General features: G+C 41.8%; 1 protein-coding gene across 4 annotated transcripts in view; it reads right to left on the reverse strand.

Moving 5' to 3' along the window:
• VTA1 (vesicle trafficking 1) overlaps positions 1-14,679 on the reverse strand; it is a 369,178-nt gene extending 354,499 nt beyond the window's left edge. For 3 of the 4 annotated variants that reach the window (XM_072140989.1, XM_072140988.1, XM_072140990.1), the window contains exon 1: positions 14,389-14,679. In XM_072140989.1, coding sequence (XP_071997090.1) covers positions 14,389-14,494 — 106 coding nt within the window. In that variant the 5' untranslated portion in view covers positions 14,495-14,679. The remainder of the gene's footprint in view (positions 1-14,388) is intronic. The other variant, XM_072140987.1, reaches the window with a different exon arrangement.
• Positions 14,680-19,154: the final 4,475 nt, after the last annotated feature.

Below are 19,154 nucleotides of genomic sequence, written 5' to 3' on the forward strand. Positions count from 1 at the left end.
GGAAGGGGTTAATGGGGTAGCCACGGAGGATAACATAGCCCCACATATGCGAATATTATTATGACAGCATTGGAGGAGGACTTCGTCTATATGTCCCACCACTTCCAACATGGCGAGTGCTGGCGATACATAGACGATGTCTTCCTCCTTTGGACATTGAGGAGTTGGTTGCATTGCATATGTTTGTAAATACGATGGATACATTTATGAAAGTTTTTTCTCGACAGGAAATCCAATTTCTTGATTCATTGGTTAAATGTGATGATGCTGGTTTTTTCACAGACCTATTTGTTAAGTCAACAAATCTAGGAATGAGTTGTTGACAAAACACAAAAAGAGAGACATTCATAAAGAATCCCATTTTTGGGGGGGGGCGTGGCTGAGCTCCTAAAAGAGACCTCTCAAGCACCCTGATTAAAGGGGTATTCCCATCAGGGTATTTACATTTAATTAAATTCCTTTGCCATATGTAAACATTTCTTCAATTGGATGTTAATAAAAAAAAAAAAAATTTTCCTGTGTGAAGATAATTTCTCATAAAGTCATGTTGCCCTTAGAAACCTCGCTCTGGCAGCGGTGGCCAGACATGCGTTATAGAGTCAATACCATAGGATGGCTGAGGGACATGCAGAAACTCCCGGACATTTCATATACAAAAATTATTTGTTTCTTTGTGCAATCTCTCCAGTAGAGGTGGCCGTATCTGAGGAAGCCATCTCGTTTCTAAGGGACAACATGACTACATTTATGGGAAATTATCTTCACACAGGAACATTTTTTTTAATAACATCTAATTGAAGAATGTTTACATATGGCAGATTAATGAAACTGAATGTGAGTGCCCAGACGAGGTCGTACACCGTACACTAAAAATACAATATTATCTTTATTCTAACGATCACTACAATTACAGTGATACCTCATTTATAAAGTTTTTCATTTATTTTTTCAATTTTACTGGATAAAAACTAATACAGGCAGTCCCCGGGTTACATACAAGATAGGGTCTGGAGGTTTGTTCTTAAGTTGAATTTGTATGTAAGTCGAAACTGTATATTTTATAATTGAAGCTCTAGACAAAATTTTTTCTTTTGCCCCAGTGACAATTGGAGTTTCAAAATTTTTGCTGTAATTGGACCAAGAATTATCAATAAAGCTTCATTACAGACACATTACAGCTGATCATTGCAGTCTGGGACTATAGTAAAGTTTCCAGAGAGCTTCACCAGAGGTCACAGTGGGCAGAGAGGTCCGTCTGTAACTATGGGTTGTCTGTAAGTCGGGTGTCCTTAAGTAGGGGACCGCCTGTATAGAGGAAATCTCATTTGTTTTTGCATCGCCATCTTTTCAGAGAAGTAACTTTAATATTTTTTGGTAGACAGAGCTATTCTAGGGCTTATTTTTTACGTGTTGAATTGGTACCATTTTGGCGCACATACCTTTTTTTGATCACTTTTTAGAACATTTTTGTGAAGAGATTTTATGAAAAATATGTTTTTCGTGTTTTGTTTTTACAGGGTTCACCGAGCGAGCCCAATAGTGTTTCTGAGTTATTGTACGGATTGCTACGAACGCGGCGATACCAAATATGTGGGGTTTTTTGGCGATTTTGAGGGTTTTTTTTTTACTTCATTACATGTGTATAAGGAATGTTTGTGGGGGACTTTAACTTTAATTCTTTTTATTTAAAAAATATTTTTAATGCTGTGCATGCTCAGTGTGTTACAGCAGGGACCTGGCACCAGGAAGCAGGGACCTGGCACCAGGAAGCAGGGACCTGGCACCAGGAAGCAGGGACCTGGCACCAGGAAGCAGGGACCTGGCACCAGGAAGCAGGGACCTGGCACCAGGAAGCAGGGACCTGGCACCAGGAAGCAGGGACCTGGCACCAGGAAGCAGGGACCTGGCACCAGGAAGCAGGGACCTGGCACCAGGAAGCAGGGACCTGGCACCAGGAAGCAGGGACCTGGCACCAGGAAGCAGGGACCTGGCACCAGGAAGCAGGGACCTGGCACCAGGAAGCAGGGACCTGGCACCAGGAAGCAGGGACCTGGCACCAGGAAGCAGGGACCTGGCACCAGGAAGCAGGGACCTGGCACCAGGAAGCAGGGACCTGGCACCAGGAAGCAGGGACCTGGCACCAGGAAGCAGGGACCTGGCACCAGGAAGCAGGGACCTGGCACCAGGAAGCAGGGACCTGGCACCAGGAAGCAGGGACCTGGCACCAGGAAGCAGGGACCTGGCACCAGGAAGCAGGGACCTGGCACCAGGAAGCAGGGACCTGGCACCAGGAAGCAGGGACCTGGCACCAGGAAGCAGGGACCTGGCACCAGGAAGCAGGGACCTGGCACCAGGAAGCAGGGATCTGGCACCAGGAAGCAGGGACCTGGCACCAGGAAGCAGCTCGCGCAGCCCCAGGCACTGGCAGTCCTGGGGCTGCAATCGGAGTAACGGACCCCCCGGTGAGCGCCGCGGTCCGATTCTTGTGGAATGCCCTTAACACCCGCGATTGGAGAAATCTCCGACAGCGGGTTTTAGAGGCAGGTGTCGGCTATAATATATAGCCAACACCCACAGCTATTGGCCAGAACGGAGCCGGGGCCAGAAGTTTGACGTAATAGTACTGCATTTTGCGGGAACGCACCTCCCGCTATGCAGTACTATTACGTCAAATTTCGGGAAGGGGTTAACCACCTAAATAAGTTGCTGAATAACATTTCCCATATGTCTACTTTACATTTTCATAATTTTTGTAATGTCTGGATAATTTAGTTTGATGTCACGCGGCTTACAAATCGAATATCGGTTTTCTGTACTTTCAGAATTGACCATTTTGGGGATAAATACAGTTTTGAATGAAATTTTACATATTTAACATCAAAACCCCCTATATATTTACAAATCTGCACCCCTCAAACAATCAGAAACAGTTTTAAGGAAGACTGTTAACCCCTTGAGATCTTCATAGTAATTACATTAAAATGGAGGTGAAATTAGGAATGGTCAAATTGTGTCGGTTATACGTTCATTTAGCTCTAAAATTTACACATTTCAAAAAGATAAAGAGAAATCTCATCTTCCAATTTGTTATGCAATTTCTCCCGAGTACAGAGACCCCCCACATATGGCCGTTACTTGTTTTATGTTTTAGTTTCCTCATTGGCTCCTTTTGTAGGCTATAAAAAATTTTCTTGACTTTTCTGGCTACAGAGCTGGCTGTTGGCTTGTTTTTTGCGGGACATGTTGTACTTTGCAACAGAATCATTCTTAAGTACATATGTTTTTTTGATCACTTTTTATTGCATTTTCACTAGCAATATCACTAGCTTCCAAACTAAAGAAAGATAGACTCCTAGACCATTCTAGGTTTAAACAGCAATTACGCCAGGCGGAAAGGGATTATACCTCCCACCCTACGCCTTTCCTACGTAGGAAAATCTTAATGCTCCACTCTAGAATAAGAGAACTAGACCTAATGGACGTTGAACGCATGATCTAATTCTCTAAACGTAGGTTTTATGAATTCGGGAACAAAGCAAACACAATGTTGGCAAATCAGTTGCGACATAAGATGGTTAATCAAACATCATATCATATTAAGGATAAAAATGGCACCTTACATTATCATCCCTCTAGAAATGCTGAGCTTTTCCATTCTTATTATTCCCCCCTTTATTCACTACCACCCACGCTCCCTTCCTCCTCCCCTGAACGGCAGATAAAATTAGATCAATATGTCTCTCAATGCTCTCTCCCTCAATTAACTGCAGAAGCTTTAGCACACTTAAATAAAGTAATAACTCCAGAGATAAAAGAAGTTGTAAAGGACTTATCGGGAAATAAAGCCCCAAGGTCCGGATGGATTTTCATATCTCTACTATAAAACCTTTTTACCATTCTTCCTGACACATATGGTGGAACTGTTTAACAGATTTTTTTTTTTTTAAAGGCGGTGCAATTCCCCAGACAATGTTGGCTTCTCATATTACGCTTACCCCTAAACAGGGAAAGGACTCAGAGTGTTCAAGTTATAGGCCTATTAGCCTATTAAATGCACATCTTAAGATCTTTACTAAACTCCTGCACTCGGCCGCACAATCGATCTCATAGATCTGGTGCAGAAAACCAAATCCGAGGCCCTTATATTGAGTCTTGCTGTTGAAAAGGCATTTGACTGTTTAAATTGGCACTACATGTTTCAGACATTGACTCACTTTGGTTTTTGTGGACCATTTTTGACAGCCTTTGCGAGTTTATACTCTTCCCCTACAGCTCAAATTAGATTACCACATGCTCACTCGAATTCCCTAACAATTAAAAATGGAACTGCAGGGATGTAAAGGTTTGAAAAAACCGGGTTGGTATAAGACGCGCTGCCCCAATTGAGTTGTATCCGACACGGTAGTGGAGTATAAGATATTATTTATTTAGAGGATAAAAAGGACTACGCGTTTCGGGGGTGGTCTACCCCCTTCCTCAGGTCCGTGATAATTGCTAGGCAAAACAACATGATAAAAACTAGTTTAGAGTATATATACATATAAAAGATGATGTTTGTTTTTTTGAAAAGATTATATAAAGAATAAAAACGTGTCTATAAAGTACAGGTCATTTCGTCGTTTCTTGGTGGAATAAATTCATATCATACAAGTACTGACAAAAATAATTCATAATTGATAGTATCAAAGAAAATACATAAACAGGAAATTCATAGTAATGCGTAAAAGAAAATTCATAAAAAGAAAATACATGTGGTTCATGTAGGGACGTCTGAATATAAATAATATAAAATATAGTAATAGGGTAAACTGTATAGAATATATAAAATATAATATATAAAAATGTAATGTATAAAATATCATGCAGGTATGGGGTGGTGGAGAAAAAGATAGTGTAGAGCAGGCGGGATTCCATACTATAGTGGATGCGTGGAACAGATGGGTTTGAGATGCAGATGAATTGGGTAATAGGGAGATGGGTTAATGATATAATGTGGTGTACAAATCAATTATGTAGTTACCTTGAGCGCCAGGGTTCAGGGTAAACACAGGACGGCTGTTGAAGAGTGAGAGGGGGATTAAGTGCCTTGAATGAGAGCATCTGTATGATAGCGGGGGTATGAGGGGGGAGATAACTTACTGTTCCCGGTGTTCAGGGTGAACACAGGATCGCCGGGGTTCAGGGTAAACACAGGACGGCTGTTGGAGAGTGAAAGTGGGATTAAGTTCCTTGGATGTGAGCATCTGTGGGATAGCGGGGGTGGTGGAGGGGAAGGTGACTTACTGTTCCCGGTGTTGAAGGCTGTGTGGCTGGTTTTGGCGCGAAGTGTGCGCCCAATGGGAGCAGGAGCCTTTTATGTGTGAGGAGATAATAGTTGTAAGAGGTGTATGAATAAAGTTGGGGAGAGAAAAAAAAAAAAAAAAAAAAAGTTGGGGAAAAAAAAAAAAATAGTTGTAAGAGGTGTATGAATAAAGTTGGGGAAAAAAAAAAAAAAAAAAAAAAAAAAAAAAAAAAAAGTTGGGAAAAAAAAAAAAAAAATAGTTGTAAGAGGTGTATGAATAAAGTTGGAAAAAAAATAAAAAATGGATGATTAATAATTAAATGAATATTAGTTAAATGAATATTTAGATAATTAAATAGATCATAAGTAGATGAGTCTGCGTATGTGAGTATTGTGGAATCAGGTACGTTCGATTAGTTCATTTAGTCCATTGGGGGTCAAGGTGTTTAATTTAAAGATCCAAAAGTTCTCCCTACGGACCAGTTGGTTAAACCTATCTGGATGTGAGGTCGGGATTTGCTCGATCGGGGTGAGTTTCAATAGGAGTGGGTCTTTGTTGTGATGGGATGCAAAGTGACGGGATACACTGTGTAGGGGGTAACCACAGTTAATTTTGACATCGGAGCAAAATTAACTGTGGTTACCCCCTACACAGTGTATCCCGTCACTTTGCATCCCATCACAACAAAGACCCACTCCTATTGAAACTCACCCCGATCGAGCAAATCCCGACCTCACATCCAGATAGGTTTAACCAACTGGTCCGTAGGGAGAACTTTTGGATCTTTAAATTAAACACCTTGACCCCCAATGGACTAAATGAACTAATCGAACGTACCTGATTCCACAATACTCACATACGCAGACTCATCTACTTATGATCTATTTAATTATCTAAATATTCATTTAACTAATATTCATTTAATTATTAATCATCCATTTTTTATTTTTTTTCCAACTTTATTCATACACCTCTTACAACTATTTTTTTTTTTTTTTTTCCCAACTTTATTCATACACCTCTTACAACTATTTTTTTTTTTTTTTTTTTTTCCCCAACTTTTTTTTTTTTTTTTTTTTTTTTTTCTCTCCCCAACTTTATTCATACACCTCTTACAACTATTTTTTTTTTTTTTTCCCCAACTTTTTTTTTTTTTTTTTTTTTTTTTTTTTTTTCTCTCCCCAACTTTATTCATACACCTCTTACAACTATTATCTCCTCACACATAAAAGGCTCCTGCTCCCATTGGGCGCACACTTCGCGCCAAAACCAGCCACACAGCCTTCAACACCGGGAACAGTAAGTCACCTTCCCCTCCACCACCCCCGCTATCCCACAGATGCTCACATCCAAGGAACTTAATCCCACTTTCACTCTCCAACAGCCGTCCTGTGTTTACCCTGAACCCCGGCGATCCTGTGTTCACCCTGAACACCGGGAACAGTAAGTTATCTCCCCCCTCATACCCCCGCTATCATACAGATGCTCTCATTCAAGGCACTTAATCCCCCTCTCACTCTTCAACAGCCGTCCTGTGTTTACCCTGAACCCTGGCGCTCAAGGTAACTACATAATTGATTTGTACACCACATTATATCATTAACCCATCTCCCTATTACCCAATTCATCTGCATCTCAAACCCATCTGTTCCACGCATCCACTATAGTATGGAATCCCGCCTGCTCTACACTATCTTTTTCTCCACCACCCCATACCTGCATGATATTTTATACATTACATTTTTATATATTATATTTTATATATTCTATACAGTTTACCCTATTACTATATTTTATATTATTTATATTCAGACGTCCCTACATGAACCACATGTATTTTCTTTTTATGAATTTTCTTTTACGCATTACTATGAATTTCCTGTTTATGTATTTTCTTTGATACTATCAATTATGAATTATTTTTGTCAGTACTTGTATGATATGAATTTATTCCACCAAGAAACGACGAAATGACCTGTACTTTATAGACACGTTTTTATTCTTTATATAATCTTTTCAAAAAAACAAACATCATCTTTTATATGTATATATACTCTAAACTAGTTTTTATCATGTTGTTTTGCCTAGCAATTATCACGGACCTGAGGAAGGGGGTAGACCACCCCCGAAACGCGTAGTCCTTTTTATCCTCTAAATAAATAATATCTTATACTCCACTACCGTGTCGGATACAACTCAATTGGGGCAGCGCGTCTTATACCAACCCGGTTTTTTCAAACCTTTACATCCCTGTGATTCCCTATCCGGCACTACCACTGTACCGGACCCCGGGAAGACGCAGCACACCCTAGCCACAGCTACCGGAGAACAAAAAGTATCTACTCTAGACGCATAAGACACAAGGTGTCTTCAGGTGAGCAGATACTCTCTAATACCTCATCTCACTTATAAGTGACCTATTGCACTAGGGGCGCCGCCCGTGTCTCGTTCTATTTAAAAATGGAACTGGTCAGGGCTGCCTATTATCCCCTTTACTTTATTTATTAAGCATCGAGCCCTTAGCAGGACGCATTAGAAATAGCCCGGACATTAACCCCTTCCCGCCGCAGCCCTTATTCGTTTTTGCGTTTTCATTTTTCACTCCCCACCTTCAAAAATCTTTAACTTCTTTATTTTTCCATGTACAGAGCTGTGTGACGGCTTATTTTCTGCGTAACAAATTACATTTCAAAATGTTGGTATTTAAAATTCCATGCCGTGTACTGGGAAGCGGAAAAAAAATTCCAAATGCAGTGAAATTAGTAAAAAAAACGCATTTGTGCCGTTTTCTTGTGGGCTTGGATTTTATGGATTTGACTGTATGCCCCAAATGACATGTCTACTTTAGTTTTTGGGTCTGTACGATTACGGGGATAACACATTTATATAGGTTTTATAATGTTTTCATACATTTAAAAAAAATTAAAACCTCCTGTACAAAAATGTTTTGGGGGATTTTGCCATCTTCTGGGGCTAATAACTTTGTTATACTTTAGTTTATGGAGCTGTGGGTGGTGTCGTTTTTTGATGACCTTTACAATGTTATCATTTTCACGACTGTGCAACTTTTTGATCACTTTTTATAGAATAATTTTTTTTAAATGGCAAAAAAATGTGCCATTTTCGACTTTGGGTGCGATTTATCGTTACAGGGTTAAGCGCAGTGAAAAACCGGTATCATATTTTGATACAGGCATTTTCGGATGCGACGATACCTAATGTGTTTATGATTTTTACTGTTTATTTATATCAGTTCTAGGGAAAGGGTTGTGATTTCAGTTTTTAGGTTTTGTATTATATTTTAACTTTTTTAAAATTTTTATCTTTACTATATTTAAGACTCCCAAGGGTACATTAACCCTAGGTTGTCTGATAGCACATTGTAATGAATGAGTTAAAATGAAGTATCCGAGGCTACCATCTTTTTGAAGCCGCCGTCAGCGCCGGGAGATGGTGTCGGATGGGAGCTTCAGGCTGGCGGAAGCTCCCTGTGCACCCCTGTATACAAACCGGCTCACAGATGAGACGGACCGCAGTCCAGGACATCAGCGGCGCCGGAGGCGGTAAGTACACAATGTTATTTTTAAATAGCCCGCCCCAGCCCGTCCAGAAGTAAATTTGTATATCCGGATAAGCCCTTTAATATGTTGGACCTTTGGTTCCTTTTTATTTCTTACCCCTATATTGTTTTACACAAAGTGTTACAGCTGATGGAAGGGAGATCAAATGAAAGACTTATTTTTTCCCGCATTGGACTTTGCTTCTCATTTTCGTATCTATAACTTAGCTATTCAAAAGTGTCTTTCTTATATACCTTAAACGCCACCAACGAGAGGTCCTGCGTGACCTAAATATTGCAATATTAATCATTTAGTGGTATATGCTTATACCATACTGTGATTTGCTGTTTGTGCTTGATTGTTTGTATTTTGAAAACATTTTTTGGGGGAAAAAAAAACCCCTTACAATTTGATGGACAACAGCTTTCAAGTGACTTTGAAAGGCCTAAATAATAGTTAAAGGACACCTGTCATCAGGTCTCTGCCACTAGTCCTGTCACCTCTACCTGTTGGAGCAGCTCACAAGGATCCCATCCCAGCCTTTATGTAGTTATTTCATACATTATTCATTGTAAAATCATCTATTCTTTATCATGTAAATGAGGCTGGTCACATGGTCAGAGGCAGTGATGTCACCCCTGTTACCCCTCCCCTCTCCTCCCCCTGCTCATGTCTGTGTGTAATGTATAGTAAAGCATGGCTAGTGTGTGTGCTGCATCTGCTGACATGCTGCATCCTCCTAATATACAGGTGAGAGACACAGACATCAGCTACACATAAATCTGACATGTTCTGCTGTAACATGGCTGCCTGGAGCTGCTGTATCTCTCCTATACACACACACACATGCACACACAGGCTGCAGGGGGCGTGGCCACCAGCACCAGGAAGCACATCATTACACAGCCTCACATCATTATACAGGCCGTCAGTCAAGCACTGGGGGTGTGGCTGTGCCTCCCACTCATGAATAGAGTGGACAGCTTGAATATGCTAATGCTTCATTGGACATTTCACAGGTCATTTGCATACAGCTTTAGGGCCTCATTGCTTAGGTTTGCAGGCATGTAGAGGGACAATGAAGGGATAGAGGCAATGCTCTCTAATGGCAGTTTATGAAAATATATTTAGTTTAGGGGGGTTATTTTGCATGACGGGTTCTCTTTAAACCCCAGTAATTTATTTTTTACTATCAACAACTTTTGAGGGGCATAACCTCTCTATTTTTTTGTTGACAGGTCTGATTGATAGCTTATTCTTTGCGAAAAGAGTTGTTCTTTACAGTTGTATCATATTAGGGCACGTAACTGATTTTGATCACTTTTTGTGAGGGTATTTGATTAAAAATTGTATATTACGGGAGATTTTTCATTTATTTTTTTTTATGTCGTTCACAGAGTGGGTACAATATTGTTTTAGATTTATTGTACAGATTGATACGGATGCGGCGATACCAACTATGTAGATATTTTTTGTGTTTTATATACATTTATTTGGATTTCATATCTAATTGGGCTGATTAGGGGACTTATTTAATTATTATAAAATGATTTTCACAAGGTTTTTATTACATTTTCTTTTTCCAGACTTGGGCTTGAACAAGGCCCTTACACTGCAATATATTGTACACTGCAATAAAAGTGTAAGTGCAAGCTCAGTTACTTACAGCCAGGTCCTGCCAGGAGGCAAAACCCCACGTGAAGAGGAGCCGTAAGACTCGGGGCACACGCTGGATCCCGGGGCTGCGAGCACACTGGGGGAGGGTCCGATCCACAGGGGACAAACTTACATGACTGCGGTGTGTAAGGGGTTAAACACCCGTGTTAGTGCTGGGTCTGGGATGTGATGTCACAGACCAACACTGCAGTACCCGGTGTCCCACAATCTTCTTCTGTCGCGCTGTAGAAAGGCGTTGCATTATTAGAAGTACCCTTAATGACCGCCGTAGAAACCTGATAGAGTGGTGATTAAGGGGTTAAAAAATTTTCTCGAATAAAGAATAAACTTCTTAATCTGAACAGAGTGACTGTATCCTTATCTCCGGTAATGGAAATCAGGATGGCATAGGCTATTGTAACAAGCTAACATTCCTGGCGACAGGTTCACTTTCAGTATCCCTCGTTTATCATACTTGATAGATTTAGATTTTCTTTAACCCCTTAACGACTTGGCCTTTTTTAGTTTTTTCACTTCCATTTTTCACTCACCAACTTCAAAAATCTATAACTTTTTTATTTTTCCACATAAAGAGCTGTGTTATGGCTTATTTTCTGCGTAACAAATTGCACTTCGTAGTGGCGGTATTTAATATTCTATGGCGTGTACTGGGAAGCGGGAAAAAAATTCCAAATGCAGTGAAAATGGTGAAAAACCACATTTGTGACGTGTTCTTGTGGGCTTGGATTTTACAGCTTTCACTCTGCGTCCCAAATGACATGTCTACTTTATTCTTTGGGTCGGTACGATCACGTGGATACCAAATTTGTATAGGTTTTATAATGTTTTCATACATTTAAAAAAATTAAAACCTCCTGTACAAAATATTTTTTTTTTATTTTGCCATCTTCTGGGGCCAATAACTTTTTCATACTTTGGTGTACGGAGCTGTGGTTAGAGTCATTTTTTGCGAATTTTGATGCCGTTTTCATTACTATAAGTTTTGGGACTGTGCGACCTTTTGATCACTTTTTATTAATTTTTTTATATTTTTCAAAATGGCAAAAAAATGCCATTTTCGACTTTGGACGCTATTTTCCGTTACGGGGTTAAACATAGTGAAAAAACATTATCAGATTTTGATAGATCGGGCATTTTCGGACGCGGCGATACCTAATGTGTTTATGATTTTTACTGTTTATTTATTTTTATATCAGTTCTAGGGAAAGGGGGGTGATTTAAATTTTTAGGTTTTTTTATTATAATTTTTTTTTTTTAAACTTTTTTTTATTTTTACTTTTACTATTTTTCAGACTCCCTAGGGTACTCTAACCCTAGGTAGTCTGATCGATCCTATCATATACTGCCATACTACAGTATGGCAGTATATGTGGATTTTACTCCCCATGCATTACAATGTGCAATTAGCACATTGTAATGCATGGGTTAAAAGGAAGTAGCCTCGGGTGTTCGGAACACCCGAGGTTACCATGGCGACGGATCGCCGCTCCCCGTGACGTCATCGGGGAGCAGCGATCCACAACAAGATGGCGGCGCCCATGCGGCGCCATCTCTTTGAAGCCGCCGGCAGCATTGCCGGCGGCGATCACGGAGAAAACACCCGCGATCGGTGCTAGCACCGATCGCGGGTGTTACCGGTAAGCCTTTGCTGCAATATGCAGCAAAGACTTACCGGCTATGGAGAGGGCTCGGCCCGCGAGCCCTCCCCATGCACCGGGACCCGGCGCACGCCGTACTAGTACGGCGCGCGTCGGGAAGGGGTTAAATCTCCAAATCACATCTTAACTGCAGGTATACTTGCCTAAACTTACAGAACCATAGATAATCAAAATGTTACTATTTAGGCAATTTAATCCATGGCTAGCATTGGATTTTAAGATGGAATAAAGACAATAAGGCCCCATACACACTAGCGAGTCTGATGCATCCAGCAAGTACAAACTGGAATGTCCATCTCGAATGCTAAACAAATGAAACTGAACACAGCATGTCCCTCAGCGTTGGGACGTTCCAGCCAACCCATTGCAAGTGTGTCATTGTGCTGCTGAGATTTCTGTGTTTTGTGCCTGTCAGACACGGATTTACTTCCTAGCAGGAGATTGTAGTTTGCAGCTTGTCTCTCCTCACAATCTACAAGGAGATATGTGCCTGCATTCCCCTTACCCCAGATCACTTATCTGTGAGACCGAGAACAGAGATATTGCCAAGCTGACATGTAATGGATCTCTTGCATCTCTGATCGGTCTAATCTCTATCTCCATGGGGGAGATTTATCATTAATCCAATGTAGCTTCTTGGTGATTAAATGTCGCAAATTTCTGCCCAAACATCGTTTTTGCTGGTCACGCCATGGCGTAAAAAAACTACACCACAGAGTGTGCAACACCACATTTATCAACTGAGAATTTCAAAATAACACAAATTTAATTGCAAAACTAAACCACATAAGAGGTGGTGTATGTGGGTCCATTGCTTCTACAGGAGGAAGTTTTTGCTCAATTTTATGTTGGAGGTATCTGAAAATTTCCTGTGAAAAAACATCGCAAAAAAGCAGAAAGTGAGCAGATGGTAAACATACGTGCGACTGGTGCCGTCTATTCGCATAAAGCACACACAGCAAAAGGAAGGCATTTAACACTGCATACACACCAGACTATAAATCCAACTGTTGGAAACCAGCCAGTCTAACACATAGACAACTGCGCAAAATCCTGTCAAATGATAAATCTCCCCCTATGTGTCAGTACGACGTCAGATGAAAGTGTATATACACCTGTACCCTTGTGAGGGAATAGAATCAATTTTTGAATCTGTTCTTCTATCATGTATCTATACAAAGATCCCTGTGAATAGCACCATCCCCCGCGTACACAGATCATCTTTCAGAGGCTATTGGAATGTGGGTATGGTCAGTAGGTTCCTTTGTCTCAAGAACCTATAAAAACTGTCTGCAACCTAAATAAATTGAAATTCTCTCAAACATGTGAAGGTCTCAGTGATTCACCGAGCAGCACGCACTATACAATGATTTGGAACCACATATCACATCGAGAGATATAGGGATATTTCCCTGACACCCTGATAATGTAACCACATTGTCACCCCACTAAACTAGATGGATTATAATGTGTCTGCTAGAGAGGCCCCACCCACACCCTGAGATTTTTCACTGTAGTGATGGGAAGTCCGGCTCTTCTTAATGAGCTGGCTCATTAGGCTCCGCTGACTAACCGGCTCTTTTGGCTCCTGAATGCCTCCCTATTAAATATATAATAGGAAGCCGAAGGCCCGTAAGTCACCCCACACCACCTTTAACCCGATTTTATCAGGTTTAAGGGGGCGTGCTAAGCCATTTGGGGCAGGGTTTAGTGAGCGATCGGCTCTCACGTCGTTCACGTGAATGAGCCAGCTCGTTCGTGAAAGACCCATCACTATTGCACTGAGCAGCATAGGGAGTGATAGGAGCTAAAACAGCAATAACACCGAGTTAAATTGTAAAGCAAAGGGTTAAAATGATCTTTAATGTGTTAACTCCACTAAGGGATTGAGATGTGAGAATTTTCTTTTGTGGGAAAACCCATTTAATCCATGAATGTGTTACTGAACAGTGATATAATTTAAATGGCGCCATCAGCAGGAGATTTTCACATGCCTAGGTTACGGTAAGTCACTTCAGTATCATACTATTGGGCAACTAGTATTTAATGAAATATACAGAAACCACGTTTGTACACTGCACTGATCATGTGTCACTTTTAAACGCCAGCATTTCACTTGCACCTACTACAAGGGATTGTGAACACGATTAATACCCATATTTTAAGGATACAAAGATACGAGGATACAAGAAGATAGCACAGGTTACTTACAGTAGTAAGCCACCACTTGATCGCGCTTGTCATGCTCCTGCGCTGTTCTCAGGTGGTGCTGCAGTGACTTGAACTGCGGAGGAATAGGAGGCAGCTGAGCGGTCATTTCTATGAGGATGTAAGAAGCTAATAGTGACAGGGAAGGTACGCAAACAAATTGCACAACGTTGTTCTTCCGCTTCCGCCCGTCTTCAGATGCTGTAAGGCTAGAATGGAGCTTTTCCTGGTATGGTTTCACGTGACGAGGATGGGCGGGGCTTCCTCGATGAAGGGAAAGTGCGACAAAACCGTCTGAAGTAGAAATGTTACGGGAAGGATTTCATAAAAGTGAATACTTATATTTATACTTTCTTGCTATTAAAAACAAATGATCACAATACAAAAGTTAGATTTTTTATTGTAGTTGTATAAAATATGTTAAAATTCAAATCAAGAGGACTTCACCAGAAAACGTACATTTGTTACTGTTGACAGTTTTTAGAGCATCTTTTTGCCTTATTATCCTGTTCACGTAATATTTGAAACTAGTGGATGAAAGGGAGCAAGGTGTAAGTTTCCAACTGACTCTTCATTAATTGTAACAGAAAGTTGGTAAAAAGAGAATTCTCAGCCATGGGGTTAGGTGTCTGGGTATTATTTCCCAGAAAAGGCCTTGGCCACCTTGAATGGGGAACTTTTCCACCATAGGCAGCCCCACTCTTGGTTATCTACAGACACAATAAAACATCAGAAAAGCTGCTGACACACATCTTCACACTTTGCCTGTATTCACACAAACCTATGGGGAATGTATATACACTCACCGGCCACTTTATTAGGTACACCATGCTAGTAACGGGTTGGACCCCCTTTTGCCTTCAGAACTGCCTCAATTCTTTGTGGCATAGATTCAACAAGGTGCTGGAAGCATTCCTCAGAGATTTTGGTCCATATTGACATGATGGCATCACACAGTTGCCGCAGATTTGTCGGCTGCACATCCATGATGCGAATCTCCCATTCCACCACACCCCAAAGATGCTCTATTGGATTGAGATCTGGTGACTGTGGAGGCCATTTGAGTACAGTGAACTCATTGTCATGTTCAAGAAACCAGTCTGAGATGATTCCAGCTTTATGACATGGCGCATTATCCTGCTGAAAGTAGCCATCAGATGTTGGGTACATTGTGGTCATAAAGGGATGGACATGGTCAGCAACAATACTCAGGTAGGCTGTGGCGTTGCAACGATGCTCAATTGGTACCAAGGGGCCCAAAGAGTGCCAAGAAAATATTCCCCACACCATGACCACCAGCCTGAACCGTTGATACAAGGCAGGATGGATCCATGCTTTCATGTTGTTGACGCCACCATCCGAATGTCGCAGCAGAAATCTGACCCTACCATCCGAATGTCGCAGCAGAAATCTAGACTCATCAGACTAGGCAACGTTTTTCCAATCTTCTACTGTCCAATTTCGATGAGCTTCAGTTGTAGCCTCAGTTTCCTGTTCTTAGCTGAAAGGAGTGGCACCCGGAGTGGTCTTCTGCTGCTGTACTGCTACTGTGCGTTCAGAGATGCTCTTTTGCCTACCTTGGTTGTAACGGGTGGCGATTTGAGTCACTGTTGCCTTTCTATCAGCTCTAACCAGTCTGCCCATTCTTCTCTGACCTCTGGCATCAACAAGACATTTCCGCCCACAGAACTGCCGCTCACTGGATGTTTTTTCTTTTTCGGACCATTCTCTGTAAACCCTAGAGATGGTTGTGCGTGAAAATCCCAGTAGATCAGCAGTTTCTGAAATACTCAGACCAGCCCTTCTGGCACCAACAACCATGCCATGTTCAAAGGCACTCAAATCACCTTTCTTCCCCATACTGATGCTGGGTTTGAACTGCAGGAGATTGTCTTGACCATGTCTACATGCCTAAATGCACTGAGTTGCCGCCATGTGATTGGCTGATTAGAAATTAAGTGTTAACGAGCAGTTGGACAGGTATACCTAATAAAGTGGCCGGAGTATATACGTCCAACCATACATCGCAATGGCGTAACGGCGCCGTACGGGAGCAGTACCGTACCGTAGCACGTACAAAGATAGCACATGTCCTATCTTTCTCTGGAATACGGCACCGTATTCCAGAGAAAGATGTTATATACATAAGATGTTAAAATATGTATATAGTGAAGGTTAATAAAATGAGCGACTCAGTGCCTGGGTGGATTCACACCTTCAGCCACTGGTGGTCAGAACATCGGGTTTTCTTAAGGACAGTTCAGATGTGCTGCGAATTTTTGATGAATTCAAATGGGAAAAGTCTTTTCTTTTTGGTACATGTGACGTTGTCAATTTATATTCCTGCATTCCCCATGCCCTGGCCATCCATGCCATTCACTACCACCTAAATAAATACAGTCAATTTGATCCAGATTTAAAAATATTTCTAATATCTTGTGTTGAATATTCACTTAATAATAATTTCTTCATGTTTAATGGTGAATATTTTTTACAAGTTTGTGGTGCCCCGATGGGCTCAAAATTTTCCCCATCATTAGCTATATTATTTGTGGCATGGTGGGAAGAAAAAACTATTTTTTCCACATATAATCCTTTTTTACAGAATATCATTTTTTATGGTAGGTATGTGGATGACATACTGAGGTTGGGCATGGGGAAGCAGAGCTATTTTCGGAGTTTGTTGTGTATATCAATAACAACGATATTAATTTAAAATTTACATCTGAACAACTGTCCACTTGTAATGTTGCAGGGGAGACGACAGACAACGTGCTGAATATAACAATAAACTTTACTGAGCTAGTAATAAATACAGAAAATGTTCATATAATGCAGATGGATTTCCTTTAGCCTCACTGCAGGAATCATGGTCTTTTTTCAGCCGCACGCCTGCGGGACGGGAGACTCCCTCTCCGTCCACGCTGTCCTAAGACCTCACCTGCAGACTATCCTTTTCTGGTGCCCACCACCAGAGTTCTGGACACAGTACTTTCTCTCCTTAGTACCAAGTAGGGGCTTATATCTTAGCCAGGAGCACACAGGCACAGCACCACTTCTGCCTCTTATCAGCTCCTCTGACCTCTCACACTGAATCACTTCCTTTTCCTGCTCCTTGCAGAATCTCCTCTTCTGTACCCTGGTGCCATCAACTGGACAAAGATCCACACTGCAGCCCCTTGTTACACCTCTTCCCCAGGGTTTAAGGGTTGCCGTCCCGACAACCTGAGTTTGCACAACATAATCCTCAAATCGAGTTGGCATCCTGCCAAAGTTGGAGCGTTGAGAGTGTCGTAGTGGGGTAGCTTCCTCCACTGTAGTACTCTCTCTTTCTTCTCCCATCTCTGCGAGGGGCACATTGGTCCTGGGTTCCAGTGGTCGTTGACCAGCCATTGGGGGAAGCCACCACTCCTCATCAATAATCGAAAGTTCTCTCAGCTTTCGATTCACTACCAGATCACGGGGGCCCAAACGGTGGGCAACCAGGTTATACACGTCCTGTATTCTTTTACGATGATCCCCCATCCATGTCTGAGGAGTCAATTCTTCCACTTCATGTTCATTTGGGACCATCATGAGGCTGAAGGGACATCGACCATTTCTCCCAAACATTAGCAAGAAAGGCGAATATCCTGTAGTAGAGTGCACTGTATTATTGTAGACCCACACTAGCTCAGCCACAAAGTCAGGCCACCTTTCCCTCTTTTCCTCTTCTAGGGTTTGCAGCATTTGCAGAAAAGTTCTATTCATGCGCTCACAAGCACCATTACCTTGTGGGTGATAAGGGGTGGTCCGTGTCTTTCTAATCTGGTAAAGTCGGCACAGCTCTTCAATAACTTGTCCTTCAAAGCAGTCCCCTTGATCAGAGTGCAGTTGGTTGGGACATCCATACACCAGAATAAAGTTCTTCCATAAAGCCATGCAACTGCAAACTTGGTAAAGTGATCAACGATGACCAACAAGTATTTGAACCCTCGCACAGATTCTGCCACGGGGAGGTAGTCCATCATAACTAGCTGTAATGGATAACAAGTTTGGATGTTTCCTACTGGTGCCTGTTGCTCTGATGCTCGAGCAAGTCCACAATTCCGGCATCTGTTACAAATATCCTCAGTTAGTCTCCTCAAGCTGGGGTGGAAATAATAACTTTGCAGCCACTCAAAAGTTTTGGAAGAACCAAAGTGTCCTTTTTTTTCATCCACAGTACTATTCCCTCCACCTCCTTAGAAGGCACCACCACTTGCCAGGTCGGGCCTATCTCTGAGAGGAGCTGCACTTGCCTGTAGAGTACCCCGGCTCGAACTTTAAGCCTCTCTCTCTGCTGCCAAAACCTCTTCCCATCTGGTGAAAGGGCATTTCGCTCACCTGGTGTAGGACCATGTCCCATCTGTAGCCAATCTCGCACTTTTCGTATCTGGAGATCACTTTCCTCCAATCTTCTTCAAACCCTCCAGTCCAAACCTCAGCTTCGATATCCTGAACTGCAACAGACCTATGAGGCAGCATGGGTTGACTGAAGTCAGGAGTCTCATCTTCACGGTCTTCATCTGTGGTACCATTGGGTCTCTCCACAGGGTTACAGGATAATGCATCTGCATTAGCATTTTCCCGTCCCGGACAGTACTGTGTTTTAAAGTTAAACTTACTGAGCTGGGCCATCCTCTGCTGCTCCAACGCCCCCAACTTGGCATTCTCCAGATGAACTAAAGGGTTATTGTCGGTCATCAATGTGAACTGTGCCCCTGTCAAGATATCAGAAAACTTCTCTG

Source organism: Engystomops pustulosus, chromosome 3, assembly GCF_040894005.1.
Source record: "Engystomops pustulosus chromosome 3, aEngPut4.maternal, whole genome shotgun sequence".
In the NCBI taxonomy this organism is placed as follows: Eukaryota; Metazoa; Chordata; class Amphibia; order Anura; family Leptodactylidae; genus Engystomops; species Engystomops pustulosus.